At 37.8% G+C, this 20,113-nt stretch overlaps 1 protein-coding gene across 5 annotated transcripts in view; it reads right to left on the reverse strand.

The window, feature by feature from the left end:
* Window positions 1-20,113, reverse strand: part of LOC132393496 (bromodomain and WD repeat-containing protein 1-like) — a 158,105-nt gene that overhangs the window by 18,920 nt on the left and 119,072 nt on the right. For 4 of the 5 annotated variants that reach the window (XM_059968828.1, XM_059968825.1, XM_059968827.1 and 1 more), the window contains 10 exons: window positions 17,536-17,597; window positions 14,164-14,319; window positions 13,909-14,029; window positions 12,544-12,669; window positions 10,096-10,174; window positions 9,915-9,956; window positions 8,465-8,608; window positions 6,382-6,534; window positions 4,206-4,375; window positions 2,704-2,945 (listed from right to left, as the gene is read on the reverse strand). In XM_059968828.1, coding sequence (XP_059824811.1) covers window positions 2,704-2,945; window positions 4,206-4,375; window positions 6,382-6,534; window positions 8,465-8,608; window positions 9,915-9,956; window positions 10,096-10,174; window positions 12,544-12,669; window positions 13,909-14,029; window positions 14,164-14,319; window positions 17,536-17,597 — 1,295 coding nt within the window. The remainder of the gene's footprint in view (window positions 1-2,703; window positions 2,946-4,205; window positions 4,376-6,381; window positions 6,535-8,464; window positions 8,609-9,914; window positions 9,957-10,095; window positions 10,175-12,543; window positions 12,670-13,908; window positions 14,030-14,163; window positions 14,320-17,535; window positions 17,598-20,113) is intronic. The other variant, XM_059968826.1, reaches the window with a different exon arrangement.

Raw genomic sequence — 20,113 nt, forward strand, 5'->3', positions numbered from 1 at the left:
AGGATAGGGAGTTTGTGGAGCGTCTAAGGGATGTATTTTTGGAACAGCTTGTGCTTGAGCCAACCAGGAACGAGGCTATTTTGGACTTGGTGATGTGTAATGCACAGGAATTGATAAGTGATCTTGAAGTAAAGGAGCCATTAGGAAGTAGTGATCATAACATGATAAGTTTTTATCTACAATTTGAGAGGGATAAGGGCAGATCAGAGGTGTCAGTGTTGCAATTAAATAAAGGAGACTACGGAGCCATGAGGGAAGAGCTGGCCAAAGTTAAATGGGCGGATGCCCTGGCAGGAAAGACAGTGGATCAGCAGTGGCAGATATTCTTGGGCATAATACAAAAGATGCAAATGCAGTTCCTTCCAATGAGAAGGAAGGATTCAAAGAGGGGGAAGGGGCCACAGTGGTTGACAAAGGAAGTCAGAGATTGTATAGCATTAAAGAAAAAGAAGTATGACAGGGCTAAGATGAGTAGGAATACTGATGATTGGGAAAGTTTTAAGGAACAGCAGATCTTAACTAAAAAAGCAATACGGAGAGAAAAAATCAGGTATGAGCTCAGTCTAGCCAGGAATATAAAAGGGGATAGCAAAAGCTTTTTTAGCTATGTGAAGAGAAAGAAGATAGTTAAGAACAATGTTGCCCCCTTGAAGAATGAATTGGGAGAAATTGTTATGGGAAACAGGGAAATGGCAACAGAATTTAATGCATACTTTAGATCTGTCTTCACCAGGGAGGACACAAGCAATCTCCCAGATGTATGGATGGGCCAGGGTCATAAGATATCAGAGGAATTGAGACAGATTGACATTAGGAAAGAAACTGTGATGAGTAGACTGGTAGGACTGAAGGCTAATAAATCCCCGGGTCCAGATAATCTGCATCCGAGGGTTCTAAAAGAGGTGGCTCAGGAAATTGCGGATGCATTGGTAATCATTTTCCAATGTTCCTTAGATTCAGGATCAGTTCCTGAAGATTGGAGAGTGGCTAATGTTGTCCCACTTTTCAAGAAGGGAGGGAAGGAGAAAACGGAGAACTATCGCCCTGTTAGCCTAACGTCAGTCGTGGGGAAGATGCTTGAGTCCATTATTAAGGACGAAATAGTGGCACATCTAGATGGCAGAAATAGGATTAGGCCGAGCCAGCATGGATTTACCAAGGGCAAATCATGCTTGACTAATCTGTTGGAGTTTTTTGAGGGTGTAACAAGGATGTTAGACGAGGGTAAGCCAGTAGATGTTGTGTACCTAGATTTTCAGAAGGCATTCGATAAGGTGCCACATAGGAGATTGGTGAGTAAAATCAGAGCTCATGGCATTGGGGGCAGGGTTTCAACATGGATAGAAAACTGGTTGGCAGATAGAAAGCAAAGGGTAGCAGTGAATGGGTGTTTCTCAGACTGGCTGGAGGTGACTAGTGGGGTACCACAGGGCTCTGTATTGGGACCACAGCTCTTTACGATTTATGTCAATGATTTAGATGAGGGCATTGAAAACTATATCAGCAAGTTTGCTGACGATACTAAACTGGGTGGCAGTGTGACATGCGAAGAGGACGTTAGGAGAATACAGGGAGACTTGGATAGGCTGAGTGAGTGGGCAGATACTTGGCAGATGTCATTCAATGTGAATAAATGTGAAGTTATCCACTTTGGAAGCAGGAACAAGAGGGCAGAGTATTGTCTGAACGGTGTCGAGTTAGGTAAGGGAGAAATGCAAAGAGACCTAGGAGTCCTAGTTCACCAGTCAATGAAGGTGAATGAGCAAGTGCAACAGGCAGTGAAGAGGGCAAATGGAATGTTGGCCTTTGTTACAAGGGGAATTGAATACAAGAGCAAGGATGTTCTTTTGCATTTGTACAGGGCCCTGGTGAGACCACACCTGGAATATTGTGTACAGTTTTGGTCTCCAGGTTTAAGGAAGGACATTCTGGCAATTGAGTAAGTGCAGCGTAGATTCACTAGGTTGATTCCTGGGATGGCAGGGCTGTCTTACGCAGAGAGATTGGAGAGATTGGGCTTGTACACGCTGGAATTGAGGAGATTGAGAGGGGATCTGATTGAAACGTTTAAGATAATTAAAGGATTTGATAGGATTGAGGCAGGAAGTATGTTCCAGATGTTGGGAGAGTCCAGTACCAGAGGGCATGGATTGAGAATAAGAGGTCAGTTATTTAAAACAGAGTTGAGGAAGAGCTTCTTCTCCCAGAGAGTTGTGGAGGTGTGGAATGCACTGCCTCGGAAGACGGTGGAGGCCAATTCTCTGGATGCTTTCAAGAAGGAGCTGGATAGATATCTGATGGATAGGGGAATCAAGGGATATGGGGACAAGGCAGGGACTGGGTATTGATAGTGAATGATCAGCCATGATCTCAGAATGGCGGTGCAGACTCGAGGGGCCGAATGGTCTACTTCTGCACCTATTGTCCATTGTCTATTGTCTATTATCCTTTCCTTTCTCCAGCTTTGTATCCCTTTTGCCAATCACCTTTCAGGCTCTCAGTTTCACCCCACCCCCTCTGGTCTTCTCCTATCATTTCGCATTTTCCCCTCCCCTGCTACTTTCAAATCTTTTTACTATCTTTCCTTTCAGTTAGCATCACTAAAATTTATCATGGCCTACCATTTTTATTTAAAAAATGCATTTACTACACTGCCATTAAGCATTCTGTAGAAATTAAACACTGATCAGTTTCATGGCTCACCTGTTGATCCAACTGACCCATTCAATAAATCTTTTCTTCCTTCTTTCTTTACCGTTGAGGCAGGTGCCCTGGTCCTTGTGTTCCTTACTCTGGGTAAAGTGGAAGAATGCTCAGAAGCATCACTGGAGGCACTATCACCAGTGCCACTTGTACTGTTCTGAGATGAGCTTAATGAGGTAGAAGTTTTACGAAGATGTTCAACTTTTGTTTGAGGCTTTATTGGTTTCTTTTTTCGCTCTGGACTGAAGATTTGACAGAAACAAAACCAAAATGCTTAAGATAACTGCTGGATATTTTCTTGAAATCATAAATGCAAGTTAAATGGTGGTCCAATTAGATAATAAAGGAATGTTTGTTTAGTGAGAGCTTAGTATATTTCAAACAATTTAGACTTGATTTAGAGCAAGTAAATGTGGTGTTGATATACACAAATACCTCTAAATGCTTATGTATATCAACACTACATTATATCTCTTATTTTCTCAAGTTTTGCATTCATGCAAACTGTATTCTTCAAACAAGGACTTGAAAGGAATCTTTTTGCAAAAATTACAATACATTGATGCTATACATTCCCTTATTAAAGCAAAGAAATTGTTAGTCTTCCAAAATCCTCCTTTGTACATCTGAAGTGTTCCATTTAATATCCTTGGATGATTTTTTTTTCCCCAAATGTTGTATTTAAAAGTTCTTTCCATATACACTGCTGTTTTATCATGGCTATCAGAAATTGCCTTTCCAATAACTATAGATTAATTACAATGTGAGCTCTCCAAATTTGATGAAAAAAAAATTCTGCCATCATTGACATTCATATCATTTACAAACAGAATATTCCACTCCTTTGCAAATGACAAAATTATTTATGGTATTATAGAGTAAAACTTGGTTAATCCAGGATGTTCAGTGCTTTGGTAATGCCAGACCAACATAATTTCCAGACCATCGAATGCTATTTCTATTAATACTCCAGAACATTTTAAATTCATTTTCTAAAAAGAGGTTTCAAAGGATTATAAATTTTCAAGGGAGTCAGGAATGGGTTACTAATGAACAGGATGGGCATGCAAGGACCAGGATCCCAATGAAGGGGAAGGGAACATGGCAAGCATCATCATTGAGCCAGATAATGAACCACCAAGTTTTGTCAGATTTGCATAGCCACTGTTATAATTGTTGCAAGTAATTAAAATACTAAAATCCCTTAGTTTGAATGACATGATTCTAGTCATTACTTTTAACTACTGTTAATGAACTTATCACCCTACCAATAACTTACAGACCATTCGAAACGTGAAAGCCAATCTATCCCTTCTACTTACCCCATAAAATGGAGTAATGAGTTTCACTAAAATTGCTCCAAATACTGGTGTAATAGAATACTCCTCAGCCCACCTGGTGACACAGCTCAAATATTTCTATGGAATTTTTAAAAAATTGATTACAGATTTATTCTTTGTAATTATCTGTCTAAGTAAAATACTGCACTGCATTTATCATACCTGGATGCTCTACTGCTTGACCTAGAGGCATCAGAGCTGTGTATCCGTTTCTTACATCTCCATTTGTGCTGATTCCTTTTATTGTACATTTGAGCAGTTTTATAATCAGAGATGATTTTTCGAATCTGGTTCTCAAAAAATGCAGACAGTCTCAGAGTCATGCTATATATCTATTCGTTGGGAGAAACAGATTACTTTCTTTTAAAAAAACATGAATTATAGCACTAATATTGTAATTGAATTAATCATCATATTCTTTTAAAATCAATGTATTTTTAAACTTTCTTTTAAGTACCAATTCATAACAAATATGGATCCTATTATTATGGAGCTCATTTTAAGTTATTTTATGCATGTGAACCAAAAATATGGAAGAACCATCTTTCAAAAGGAAGAATCAATATCACAGATAAGCTCTCACAATTCTAGATAACCAACTTCAATCCAGATTTGAGATGCTATGTATATGCATTTTCTCCCTGATGATCAAGTGGGTTTCCTCCAGATACTCTTAACCTCCTTCTTCAACCCAACGATGTTTTGGTAGGGATAATTTACAGTATGCAACTAACCTTAGTGTAATTAAGGTAGCAAAAAGAATCAAAGGGGTGTTAACTGTATGCTTGAAAGATTAAGTTGCAAGGGGACTCGAAAATAATGATAGGGGAATGGGCCAAATGGAGTGCTTCTCATGGGAAGGGCTGTGGATCCCATTCTGCCAAATGGCCTCTCTACAAAGAACTGTATAGCACAGGCTCTTCAGCCCACAGCAGTGTTAAACCATTGATCACTAATTAATCTAACCCCTCTTCCCTATGCGTATACCATAGCCCTCCCTCTTCTGCTTATTGATGTGTCTACCCAAGAATCTCCTATGCCATCTGCCTCTACCACTAGTCCTGCCGGTGCATTCCAAGCCTCACCAACCCAGTTTTTAAAAAAAACTTGTTCCCACATCTCATTTGTACTTTTTCCTTTCACTTTAAGTGCATGATACATACCATCTGGTACTGGATATTTGAGTACTGGAGAAAAGATACTGCCTATCTTGTCTGTCTGGGCTTTGCATAATTTTATAAACTTCCATCAAATTTTTCCTCATCCTCTACCAATCTAGAGAAAACAGCTCCAGCTTGTCCAACCAAACCAGGCAGCATCCTGCACTCTCTCCAAAACCTCCACTTCCTTCCTCCAATGAAGTGACCAGAATTGAATGTGGCCTAACCAGAGTTTTATAAAGTTGAAGTCAATACCTCAACTAATGAAGCGTTAGTTCAAGTGCCATATGCCTTCGCTACCATCCTATCAAACTGTGCAGCCACTTCTAGGAAACCAAGTACAGTACCTGGACCCAAGATCCCCCTGTTCATTAATGCTGTAAGGATCCTGCCATTTTCTGTATACTCTCCCTTTATGTTCTCTCCCAAAGTGCATATTTGCAGGATTAAATTTTATTTACCACTTCTCTGCACATATCTGCAAATGATCTAAAAATTGCTGCACCCTTCAGCAATTTCCTATAATGGCACTAATCTTTTTGTTGTTTACAAACTTTCTCACCCACCCAACCACAATTTTATCCCAATTATTTACATATATGACAAACAACAACAATCCCAGTACAGATACCTGTGAAACAAAATGAACAAAATTAGCGCAGAAACCTAGTTCAGATAACGTACTGCCTTTATACAATGCTTTTGATGATTGCATCCTCCCAATCTTCATTTCCATTGTAACATTCAAGATAACTGTCAATACCTTCAAATTCTATATAGTTCCTAACTTGAAGTAGTGAACTCATTTCATTTTCACTCCCAGTCATTTCCGGCATCTCAAAGCTTGACTGCTTAAAAATGCAGTGAACAGTTCTGAATAGTCTTACTGCTTATTTCTTGCAAACTATCAGTGACAAAATCACTCCTTCTTGAACTCAAACATAAGCAATTGATATCATTTACAAATGGCTCAGTCCAAGCACAGTGTAGTGTCTAATGGCCACACAACTTCGCGTAACTGATGCTTGTTAGAAACTGTTCCGCAATAGACTCCTGTCCCAATTAAGCAGCATAATGTCCCAAATAAACAAAGGAAACCCCAACTATCTTCCTGAAAATTTAAGGACAGTTTCCGCAAATGTCTATCACAATCAAATATCAAAGTTCATTCAGCTTACCTTAGACTTTTTGTTTGGGGAATAAGCTTTAGCGTTAGTAAAGATTAATCGCACATCTTTGCAAAAATCTATTGGACTTTCATAATTTTCGATTTCCAATGCTTCTTTTATAGTTCCCAAGTCCATTGGAGTGTGTATAATATCTCTGTAGTCCTAAGTATTAATCAGATAATCAAAATTTAGGAAAGTCTACAATTCCTCCTTCTTTACACTATAGATTGAGCACCCCTTACCCAAAATTCCAAAACCCGAAAACCTCCAAATCTAAAAATATTGAATGCTGACATGTCACAAATGAAAAATTCCACAAGGCACTGGGAAGGCTCCCAAGCAATGAGCAGGTCTCTGCGCACTACAGATGGTTCTGAGAAGTGACCTCACATAAAAGAAATTAATGAAAAATAGGAAGATACTGCATGAAGTGAATATTTGCTGCTTAACAGTATGTTGATCATGAAACAAGCAAAGATCCATCACGACAAACTAAAAGTAATTGTAAATATTCAGTAGGCTGGTTACAGAAATTTAAGAAAAGGCTCAGCATTAAATTTTTAAAGATTTGTATTGATAAAGCAACTGCTGGTCACAAAGCAACAGAGAAATACATTGATGAGCTTTCCAAGATCATCACTGATGAAAATCTAACACATTGAACAGCTCTATCAGTATGTGAATGATGAACAACTGTAAGACAAAGATTGCTTACCAGTAGAACATACATTCAGAGTCAGGAAGGATGGCAATGTCAAACAGACACTGACTGTTCACCTGGGCAGCTGAGGTAGTGATAGCTAGTAAAAATATTACATTCCTTCAGAGCACATATATAAGCTGTATATATAATGTAAATGGACTTTTTTGTTTAGAGTTGAGTGCTATCCCTAAAGTCCCTAAAGTATGTCATTATAGAGATGCAAATATTCCAAAATCCAAAAAATCCGAAATCTGAAACAATTCCGGCCCCAAGTATTTAGGATAAGGAGTGCTCAATCTGTAATATATTCATTTTCAATGCAACTTTTTTTTTAATGGAAAAATTTAAATAGCAAGGCAAAAAAAAATGCATACTTCGGCCAGTACATTCTGGATGATTTACTTCTCTGGTAACAAGAACAAAAGTTTCAACACATCTCAATTTCCAGTAAGTACAGTATTTTGTAAAGTTTTTTAAAATGCTGAATTTGAAGGCTATTCTCCCTGAAAAAGAATGGCTAAAGAAGATTTTTTTTTCAAAAATCTTTCAAACCAGGCTGAATATTGTACAGTAAGTAAGTATTTCTGAAATAGAAGTCACAGTATGCTTGTTTCGTTACTAATTCCAAAAAAAAGGAGCCTTTCATATGACTATTAGAAATGGGGAAAGTGTGTTTCAATAGTAAGACCTTGGGGTAGAAGTAGATCCCTAAAAAATTTGAACACAGGTAGACAGTGTAATGAGAAAGCCACAGTTGCTTTCATTGGTAAAGGCAGTGAGTTGGATGTTAGGTTATAGTAGCACAAAACATTTTTAAAGCCACACTCAAGAGTATTGTGCACAGTTCTGGTTATCTCACCATAGGAAGGACATGACTAGGCTACTTAGGATGCAAAAACGATCCACAGGATGTTGTCTGGATTCAAGGGCTTGAGTAATTTCTAAGAGAGAATGGATGGATGGCCCAGTTTGTATTTCCTGGTGCAAAGGAGACTGACAGGTGATATGATAGAAACAGATGAAAATATGAGAGGCATGCACAGGGCACACAGCCAGTGTCTTGTTTCCTTTGGTGGGGTATTCTAAAACAAGGGGGCATAGGTGTGATTTGAGGAGGAGGATAAAAGAGTTACATTGGGTAAATCTTTCACACAAAGAGCAGTTGGAATCTGGAATGAGCTGCCAGAGGTGGTGGTGGTGGAAACGCCATTTAAGAGATGTTGTAAAATAAATCAAAATTACAAGTATATCTGGCATTTAGACTTCTGTTGCACCAAACATGCAGTGCTTTGATGGATTAATTTATACTTTAAAAGCTATTGAGACACTTATCAAGTTTACTCTAAAGAGCTTTCAATTAGCATGCATGGAAGAGCTGAATTAACCTACTGGATATTCAGCGAGGTCCACAGGCTGCCTGAATGGTTCAGAATCCTCACACTGAAATAGGATCTCCACCAGTTTTCTGCACTGAGATTTCCATGCATTGGCATCACAAATCATACTGCTACCCAATTCAGGCCTCAGGTGATTCTGAAAGGAACAAAATAGATCTAAGCACTCAAAGCATCAAAAACAAAGGAACTTGTGCATGAGTAATAGGATATACCCAATACAACGGTGTTTACAATGATGTTAAAGAAGCCCGACAACTCTTTACCAGAATGATGAAGCCACGAGCTTTCTCATGGAATATATTGCTCTAATTAACCATTTATTTAATTGCAAGCAAGACTATCAATGTTTGAAACAAAAATAAAAATATTTCCTTGAAATGAAAATGACATCAAAGAGATGTTAATTATGAAAATTTATATTATAAATTATATAAATTTATATTTTTTAAGATTTCATTAATTGTTGACATGGCTGGCCAGGGCAGTATTTACTATTCATCCTTGAACTCAAGAATTTTTAGAATTTAATTAAAATTCAGTCAAACTGCTCTAAGACTGCTGATGTACATGAGCCATAAGACAGGATGCTAAGTTTCTTTCCTTTAAGGAAACAGATGAAATTTTGTTTAAAGATAACCCAATAGTTTGGCTATCATTGCCGATATTTCATTTTAATTTAAATTCTCTAGCTACTGTGATGGAATACAAGCTGTAAATCCAGATCAATGGTTCAGACCTCTAGGTACTAATTCAGTAACTTAACAAGAGTGCTATGGCCCCCTTTGCCCCACTTATTTGGTTTAAAGTCTACATTCAGCAACATGGATAGCATAAAATGCCACCTGTGTTCTCCAGTTCCTTTCACAGTACTCAAATATAAACTAGAACACAGCTGCCAGAGCACAGTGAAAATGAAGAAATTCTGTATTCCATGGGAAGGGCACCTCAAAAGCTAAATTTTTTACTAGAGCATAGGAGAATGAGGGATGATCTTGTAAAGGTGTATAACATCATGAGGGGCATAGACAAGATATATGCGCTTAGCATTTGTTCCCATGGTTGGGGAATCAAGAACTAGAGGGTACAGGTTTAAGGTGCAAGAGGAGAGGTTTCACAGTAATTTGTGGTGCAACGTTTTTCACCCAGGGATGATCAGTATATGGAATAAAGTGTCAGTTGAAGCAGTAAAGGCAGGTACATTATAGCATTTAAAAAGTAATTAGGAAAAGTTGAGAGGGATATGGGCCAAATGTATGCAAATGGGATTAGTTTAGATGGAATCTCAGTTTACGTGGACTAGTTGAGCCCAAGGGGTCTGATTCCATGCAGCCTGACTGATATTTTTAAGGAATCCATTGTAGAGACATGCTTCTCCTAAACCTACCAGTTTGATTAATAATCATGCAATATTTAGTAGCAAAATCAGCATCTATATTACTCACTCTCCGAGTAGATGTCCCTGCAACACTGGTTGTAGCACCACCCTAAAATCAGATAACATTTGAGCTTCAGTAATTTCTTGACATGTTTTCTTTTAACTAATTAGTACATAATGTAAAATTTAATTTTAACAGTATTAACCACAATCAGTTAACTACGTTATGATTTAATATCATTAAATACCTCGTTCTCTTCTTGGGAGTCCACTGAACAATTCTCCATTGTATTCCAAATCTCAAAAATATCATAACAGTCTCTTTTCCTGGAATAAAACATGTGGCAAGTAGAAAAACTTGCATATAGTGAATGCAAAGTAAAAGTTATATTCCTTAAAAAATAAATAATTCATATTCAGTGCCGTAGGATCTTGCTGAACAATCGCTTTATTTTCTGAGGAATTGCAAATAGAATTAAACATTGTGCAATCATCTGTAACTATCTCCATTGCTGTTCTGAGCTTGGAATGATTTAGATCAAATTACAATAATCACCTTCCTTCAACACATTTACAGTCTTACCTGGGCAGTAATGCCACAATAAGTCAATTGCTTCCTTGACTGCCCACATTAACCTATTGGCTGAATGATCTCTACAACACATTCTCATGGTAAAGATGGCTAGCCCTAAGTCACTCACAGATGTTTCCTTTGTCCTGTCCATTAATTTCCCATCTTTGCTGCAACTTTAAACCCAGGTAAATGGAGATCCTAAAATGCTAACTTGTCTTTGAACTTGGAATTCAGCCTGGTTCAGGAGCACACATTGTCAGTTCTATCTCTAAGGTACTGCTTGTTCCTATGGATCACTGCATGCAGCACCTAATTATTGCTTGATATCCTCCATTTTCCATCTGATGGATTTGTCCAGTCAAATGGATAAGAATAGCAATTCAAGAGTCTACCATGCTGTCTGTAAAAAAAAACAACACAGATCTGTGGCCATTATTTTGTTTCACTGAGTATGGAACACTCTCCCAGCTTATATGCCAGTCCACATGACTAAACGGATTTTGAGATCAACTGGGGTCAGGAGCAACTTTATCTTAAATTGGTGTCTATGCTGATGCATGAAGGTCCATCTGGTTTATCTGATCTACCATAGAAGTTAGCTAAGAGCAACCTCTTAGTCCCTCTTTTGAGTCATAGCCCTTTGAATACTATTACAAGATAATTGATCAGCCCATACAAGATCGATTTATTTTCTCTCCTGAAGGATATTAGGGAATCGGATGGAATTGTGTTATAGTATGGTGGTTTTGTGATTATCAATAACAAGACGATTCTTTTTAAATTCTAGATAATTAACTGAATTTAAATTGCATATGATGGAAATTAAACTTTCCACTTTGCCTTCAAGTTCTTCAGCTTAAACCCAGCACCCCTCCCCCCAACAACAACTCAATTTTAAGTCCGGTCTTTAGATTAACGCTTTATTTGGCTTGGAGTTGACTGCTGAAGGAATAAAGAACTTTGGGACATTTTACGACATTAAAGAATCCGGAGAAATACAAATTCCAGTTACTTTAGTACCATTTCTCCACTTGCCCCTTACATTAATCTAAACAAAAGTCAAAACTCCTGCAATAGTAGTTCAAGTGTTCTGCACGAGTCCTGTTACAACAAAAAGAGTCACTAATCCTTCGTCTAACAACCATGCATGTGACATTGCTGTCTATTTCACAATTACAGCAAAGCAATATATTAAGTGCTTTAACTAACATCCTCAAAAATGTCACTCCAATTTAGATTTGAGAAGAATTGGAAGGGTACTGATTACACAAATCACATAGAAACTGCCTGAACTCTTCCACTCTTGTAAACTCACAGATGATGTGCCAAGATTTAACATTCCTTGGTCTCCATTGATGATGGTGTCATTCAGTTTACAGAGAGACAGACATACTTTATTGATCCCTAGGGAAATTGGGTTTCGTTACAGCCGCAACAACCAAGAATAGTGAAGAAATATAGCAATATAAAACCATAAATAATTAAATAATAATAAGTTAATCATGCCCAGTGGAAATAAATCCAGGACCAGACTATTAGCTCAGGGTGTCTGACACTCCGAGGGAGGAGTTGTAAAGTTTGATGGCCACAGGTAGGAATGACTTCCTATGACGCTCAGTGTCACATCTCGGTGGAATGAGTCCCTGGCTGAATGTACTCCTGTGCCTAACCAGCACATTATGGGGTGGATGGGACAAGGAGAGTTTTAAGTATCTATATGCATTCTTAGGAAAGTGATCAATTATCAGTGATGATCATCTATCCAAATGTGTATTTTAGAAAAACCTATAATTTAAAAATGATAACACTGATTAACCCATACAAGGTTACAATGACTCCTCCCATACTGTAAAAGAATTTTTTATCAAGTGGATGATTCAAGTAACCTGCTCTGAACTGAGCAACTTAATTGTTCTTTTCAGAGGCCATTACTAGGCAACTTCTGTGCAGACAGAAGAGGAATAGATTTCACAACATTAGAACAGCTCCTTCCCTAGAGAATACAAGTGCACTGGTTTTACTTTAATTATTGACTGTATAATTTGCAAATTCTTGAATTACAATTTCAAAGTATAATTTGAATCTTTGAGTGATGTTTATGGAAAAAAAGTGGTTTACTCACTCAATGAACTTAAGAAGTAGATCAGTGATTCTTCTGGCTGATTTAACAATAGGGCTGTCTGGTTCATTGAAAGTTTGCGCATTGTGTTCTAAATACCTCACTTCCCACACAAGTGCAGTGATCCTCCTGCAAATTATATCACAAGCCATAAATAATAACTCTTCTTCAACATAATGACTTTGCAAGATGCAGAACATTATAAAAACGTTGGGTACTAAGGTTTCTCTTCAACAGTCAAGTACCAATATAGAAGCACTGTTATAACTAAATGAAATATTTCCATTTAAAATTAAACATTGATTTTAAGCAGATAGAAATCATTGCCATTATTTAATTATTTAAAATCAGCATTTTTAAAAAAGTTGTGTAGAACATTTAACTAAGCTTCCACACTCCCTTTATGTATATGGCAAATGAAATTGCAGTGCATATTGAAGGAGTTCATAGCTGATTGTCTCTAGTTCTAAATAGTGGTGATACTAATGCAACAAAAAGAGAAAACCAACTTCTTGAATCCCCCTAATTAAAAGCCACTTTATATAAAGTTTACTTCAAAACTTCAGCAAGATTATGCAAATATAAATGGGTGGTATTTTTCCCTTCCTCCACATACACAGACAATCTGGTCACTTTTATTTCTAGTCAAGGCTGGGATTCTAATTCAGTTTTTCCAGTCTATTGTGTAGATGCTGGACTACCAAGTTTATATATACCCCATCAATCAGTGTTCTTGACAGCAATTTTGTTCACATTTCTCTTCATTCCTCATTCCACATAACATTCCATTAAAACAATTATATTTTTATATCTTTCACCTTTACTTCATTCATAAAAGGTCAAGTAATAGCACATCATGACAATTAATTAGGTAACAGTTAACTTGATCTGTCTAGGAGGAACAGCAAGCTTGGAAGCAAGCTGTGATAGATTTATTATGAGAGTCATTGACATTGTTGCTGAAGACCTAAACATCACCTAAACATCCAAAAGAAAAATATGCTGTTATTCATGGGTTTCACAACATTAAATGTATCATTAGGTTTAATATCTCATTAATCATTTCACTTCAGAATGTTGCATTAAAAGATCATGCCAAATGCAAGAAACATGTTTTATTTTTAAATCTGAATGCAAAAAATAATGTCAAAATGCATCATTTAAAGATACCTAAAAATGGAACATAATTTCACTTGTAGATGCTCATTTTGAAATTCCATCCATTAAATAAACTTTAAATATACCAAGTTAACAAAGCTATAGCACTAATTTTGAGCTCTAATTTTTAAAAGTTAAAATAATATTACACAGATATATTCTCATATTCATATAATCTCACATTTCTTTTTAGGGAAAAAAATCATATACCTGTAAAACCGATTGACCAATCTCTTTCTGATAGTGCTGAGGTCAGTGAGGTAAGAAACCACCATGCAGTATGTAGGATATGCACGAAGGTCCACAGGTGCATTAAAGGGAGCTGCTATTTCTGTTAAATAAAATGTCTCAATTATATGTAGAAGTGGATACTTAGACAATATCACATTATCACTTGATGCAGTGATAATTAAGCACCGACAATTAAGCTGTAGCCCCAAAACATAAATGCATTTTTAAACCTACCAAGTGTCAGAACATCATCAATGCCCTTGATAATGCGTTCACATTCTTCATCTCTTGATCTGTCACCCCATTCTCCCTCTTGAGGTTTGTACAGCAGAGCTTCTAGCTCTTCCACAGTCACAGAAACACCAGCACTTGGATCATCAGGATACTGGGCTAAAATGAACAGGGACATAAAAAGGTCACAAATAACTATAGCAAAAATCTGCAGATGCCACAAATCCAAACAGAATGTGAAAATGCTGGAAACACTCACAAAGTCAAGCAGCAGCAGATGGAAATAGACAGTGTCAAGGATGTAACATTGAGACTTTATAAAACATTGGTGAAGCCTCACTCAAGAGTTTTCTGAGCTATTTTGGCCTCCTTTTCTTAGAAAGGATGTGCTGAAACTGGAGAGGGTTTAAAGGAGGCTCACAAAAATGATTGCAGGATTGAAGGACTTGTCATATGAAGACATTTGATGGTTCTGTGCCTGTATTCACTACAATTCAGAAAAAGGGGTGACCTCATTGAAACCTATCAAATGGTGAAAGGCCTAAATAGGGTGGATGGGGAGAGGATGTTTCCTATGGTGGGAGAGCCTAAGACCAGATCACACAGCCTCAAAATAGAGTGTTTCCTTTTGGAACAGTTGAGGAGGAATTTCTTTAGCCAAAGACAGGCAAATCTGCGGAATTCTTTGCCACAGGCAGTGGTAGAGGCCAAGTGTTTATGTAGATTTAAGGCACAGGTTGACAGATTCTTGATTGGTCAAAGCATGAAGGGATACAGGGAGAAGGCAGGAGATTGAGGCCGAGAGAAAAATATGAATCACCCGTGATGAAATGGCGGAGCAGATTTGATGGGTCAAGTGACCTAATTCTGTTCCTATATCTTATGGTTTCAATGACCCACCATCAAAACTCAAAGAAACAGAGTTGCATTGATGTGAAGAATGAAAGAGGGGATGCTTATAACATAGATCACAAAATTGTCAAGATAGCAATTAGTTTAAGACTCAGCAGCTGGATACAAGAGAAAAAATACACAAATTGAAACAAACATATAACCACATTAAAAAGTCATCTATTCCCCTTCATACAGCACTCTACTACATATTTGCGGAAGATGCAACAACACCTGACTTCCCGGTGGCTAAATATTTTAATTCTGATTCCCAACCCAGTTCTGATGTGTCAACCCATGGCTTCCTCTTGTGCTAAGATGAGGCCACCATCAGGATACAAGAGCTACACCTTATATTCCATCTGGGTACCATCCAATTTGATGGCATGAATATCAATTTCTCCTTCTTGTTGACAAATACAATCCCCTCATAAACACCATTCCCCATTCTGAAATTTCATTTCTTCTCACCTGCCTATTTCTTCGCTGTCCATTCCTCCACCCCTTTCTCCTATGGTCCATTCTCCTCTCCTATCAGATTCTTTCTTCTCTAGCCATTGACCTTTCCCACCCACCTGACTTCACCAGCACCTTCCAGCTAGCCTTTTTCCCTCTCCCCACCTTTTTTATTCTGGCATCTACCCACTTTCTTGTTGGTCTTGAAGAAGGGTCTTGGCCCAAAACAGGGACTGTTTATTCTTTTCCATAGATGCTGTCTGACCTGCTGAGTTCTTCAAGTGTTTTGTGTGTTGCTGCTTTGAATTTTCAGCAACTGCAGGCTTTCTCATGTTTGTCACTGATCTACTGTTTAATTTCTTTCCACAATTCAGGAATTTTTAATCAATCCTTCCAGGTGAAGCAGGAATTGAATTGCACATCTTCCAATTTAGTGCATTGTATTTAGTGCTTACAATGGAGGTCTCCTCGAGAAACCAATGACAGATTGAGGGCAGAACACCTCTGTTCATTTCACCAAGATGGCCCTAAGCTTTCAGTCACGTCATTTTTATTCCTTTTCTGTGTCCCAATACCACTCCGATATCTACAACCTCCACCATCATTCCAACAATGCCAACATACATTTGTGACCAACATACATCGTCCTCCATTTGGCATATTAAATTCCCTTGGAGCATATTACTGAATATTTCAAGTAGTCTCTCCTCTCATCAGATCCCTGAATATTTCTGTCCTCAACAATGTTGTTTTACTTGCTTAATACCTCCAGCATTTTCAGTTTTTGACTAAATATAACTACTTGTGCCATGGAATGTTAAGAACATTCAACTGATATGTAGGACAGTTATCACACAGATAGATATGGTAATAGTCGCAAATTAAAATTACAGTTTACCTCACCTCTCACCAAAATTGATGCACACAAGGCAGATTGCCTCTCCATAATCCAAATATTCATATAAATTTCATCCCTTCTGAAATATTTTATATTGAACTGCTTATATGCTATTATCAGACAGCAGAAATAACATGCCAAAGTCATGGTTCGATACTAAAGATTAAATTACCAAATAATGTTAGATCATGTAAAAAAAAATCCACATTTCAAGAGTAAATGAAATTGAAAAAAAATCCTTTTCTGGAAATCTGAAAAATAAAACAGAAAATGCTGGGAACACTCAGCAGATCACCTGTAAAAAGAGTAATATTAACTCTTTCAGCTCTAGGATATTTAATCAGAACTGGAGTTGAGTAAGATCCCCGGACACAAAATGTTAACAGTTTCTCTTTTCACAGATGCTGCCTGACCTGCGTATTTTCTGCATTTTCTGGTTTGATTATTACACAATTCAAGCCATTTTAAAAACAATAATGAACATTGAGTGTAGAGGAGATTTACAAGGATGTTGCCTGGATTGGGGCGCATGTCTTATGAGAATAGGTTGAGTGAACTTGGCCTTTTCTCCTTGGAGCGACAGACAATGAGAGGTGACCTGATAGAGGTGTATAAGATGATGAGAAGCATTGATCGTGTGGATAGTCAGAGGCTTTTTCCCCAGGGCTGAAATGGTTGCCACAAAAGGACACAGGTTTAAGGTGCTGGGGAGTAGGTGCAGAGGAGAGGTCAGGGGTAAGTTTTTTTTACTCAGAGAGTGGTGAGTGCGTGGAATGGACTGCCGGCAACAGTGGTAGAGGCGGATACGATAGGGTCTTTAAAGAGACTTTTCGATAGGTACATGGAGCTTAGAAAAATAGAGGGCTATAGGTAAACCTAGCAATTTTTGAGGTAGGGACATGTTTGGCACAACTTTGTGGGCCAAAGGGCCTGTATTGTGCTGTATCTTTTCCATGTTTCTATCTCTTATTTCATGTATTATAGGCAATTTTGTTAGCCAAATGTTAAGGTCATTTTTCTTTCAGAGTCTATTAACATAATTCCTGTAAAATATCACTTGAAATTGATTAACATACATCTACAATGGAAGGCTTAACTAACAACTTTAGCATATGATTCTAGATAATTACCATTTTCAGAAATGGGTTCCATATCCCAAGGACTGAGCCTCTCAATTTCATTATTCTCCCAGCTTTAGAGACAAAATGGAAAAGCAAGTTATTGATCACAAATCTTGATAAGTGCTGATCTCTTTCAAAGCTTTCATATGTTCCTTTTTAAAATGCAAGGTATAGTCACGAGTTCCCACACCAAATCATGAACATATTTCTCAAAGTGATAATTAAATTCTATATTGCCTGAAGTTTCACTTTCAGAATGAAAGAATACTGTTGTTTATTAGTTCTCTAAGTATCCTCATTTATCCCTCAAAATAAATTGATTTACTGATTATTTCACTGTGCGATCACAATGTATAAATTGATAGTGCCTAAGGCAAAACAAAAAACACAGTAAATTAAAAACTAAAAAAACCTAAAGAGTGAAAATCTGAAACAGAAATAGAAAATTCCAGAAACATTCAGTAGGTTTGGCAGCATCTGTGGAAACAGAAACCAAGTGAAAACTTAATTTCAAAGACCTATGTTCAAAACTAGGAAAGTGAGAACATGGTGTTAAACTGCTGAGAAAAATAAAGGACAAAAAAAATGCCCATGTTAGGATGAGGGCGGGATTGCCATAGGATATGTAGTAGAGATTATCCAGTTAGAAAGAAAACGAACAAAGGTTATAAGATGGATGATGTACCACATTAATGACCTGTTCTAATACAGACAAAGAAAACAAATTATCCACAGTTGTAGGGCAACAAAATGACCTGATGGAAGATGTGCTGTTTCATAGCTTTTGTTTAATTTCTTTAATTGCCCCCATTAAACTGTCAACTGAGTGACCTCTACAATGCATTACCAAGGTAACGCTGGGTGGCCCTTACACATTCCTTAGTCTCTGCCCAGAACAGTTAGATTCCATCCACAGATGCTGTTTCTTCAGTCCTGTCCATCTCTTTCCCACCTTCTCCACATCTTGAAACCAACTAGTTTTTTCCATTTCCTAGTTAAATGGAGATCCTGAAATACTGTTTCTCTTTCAACAGTTGCAACATTTTCTGATAGAAGGCAACTATATTGATTATAAAACATTTTAATAGCAAATGGAAGGTTCCTTAAACTATGACAGAATAGTAGTATACAAAAGACAATATCTGTAAAACGACAGAAAATAAATTATTCATCCTTCTTGGAGAGCAATGAGATAAAGGAAGATGGTGATTTATCATTTTTTGCAGAGTAGCTAAAAACCAAAGATGCCGATATCCTCTTAAATTACTTGGATGGGGAGAGCTAGGAAAAGGAAACTAAAATCAGGTTAAACAACACAAATAAAAATCTAGGGGAACTCATCAGGTCAAACAGCATCTATGGATGAAAACTAACAGTAAGCAAGCATACTGGACCAAAATATTTCATCAGAAATGGGAATGGCCTGAATAAAAAGGTGGTGGGGGGGGGGGAGGGGGAGGAGAAACGCAAGCTAGCAGATAAGAGGTCCATGTGAAAGGGGGAAGGTGGATGGGTGGGGGAAGGGGATTAGAAGGAATGGTACGAGAACCTGGGAGGTGATGAGTAGAAGAGGCAAAGGGCTGAAGAAGACTGAATCTGAAAGGAGATTACAATTGACTATGGAATAAAGGGAAAGATGTGGGGAACAAAAGGCTGGTAGCGAGGCAGGGTAGGGGCCACAGAATGAGGAAAAATAAAGGCAAGTAGTTACTGGAAGTTAGAAAAATCAACATTGATGCCATCAGGTTGGAGATTATCAAGGTAGAAGCAAAGAAAAACATGGGAACTCTAGACCAGTAAATGTAACATCCATGGTAGATAAATTACTGGAGAGGATTCTAAAGGATAAGATCCATGTATATCTGGAAAGGCAAGGGTTGATTATTGGGAGTCAGTATGGCTTTTGTGCATGGGAGATCATGTTTAACTGAGCTTGTGATGAGGAGACCAAGAAGTTGATGAGGACAGGGCAGTAGATGTGGTTTATATGGACTTCAGAAAAGCTTTTGATAAGGTTCCACATGTTAGGCTGCTCTGTAAGGTTAGATTGCATGATATGCAGAGAGCTAGCTGGCTGGCTGGATACACAAATGGCTTGAAAGTAGAAAATAGAGTGATAGTGGAAGGTTGTTTCTCAGTCTGGAGCTTGAGACTAGTAGTGTGCCTCAGGGGTTGGTGCTGGTTCCATATTTATTTGTCATCTCAATCAAGAATTTGGATAAGAATTACAGGACATGGTGATTAACTTTGCAAGTATCACGAAGGTAGTATAGTTGACCGTGCAGGTTATCAAAATTTATAGAGGGATTTCAATCAACTGAGGAAGTGGGCAATGGCAAATGGAGTTTAATTTGGATAGATGCAAGGCATTGCATTTTGTAAATCGAATCCAGGTAAAACTTTCATAGTGAACAGCAGGGTCCTGGGAATACTGTAGAACAGAAGGGCTTTGGAGTACTTGGTTCACAAAGGTGAAATCACAGGAGAACAGGGTGGTGAGGCCAGTTTTTGGTATACTGGCCTCTAAGAGTCAGGGTACTGAATGTAAACAATGGGAGGTAATGGTGCAGATGTATAGGATGCTTGT

Source organism: Hypanus sabinus, chromosome 4 (genome assembly GCF_030144855.1).
Source record: "Hypanus sabinus isolate sHypSab1 chromosome 4, sHypSab1.hap1, whole genome shotgun sequence".
Taxonomy (NCBI): domain Eukaryota; kingdom Metazoa; phylum Chordata; class Chondrichthyes; order Myliobatiformes; family Dasyatidae; genus Hypanus; species Hypanus sabinus.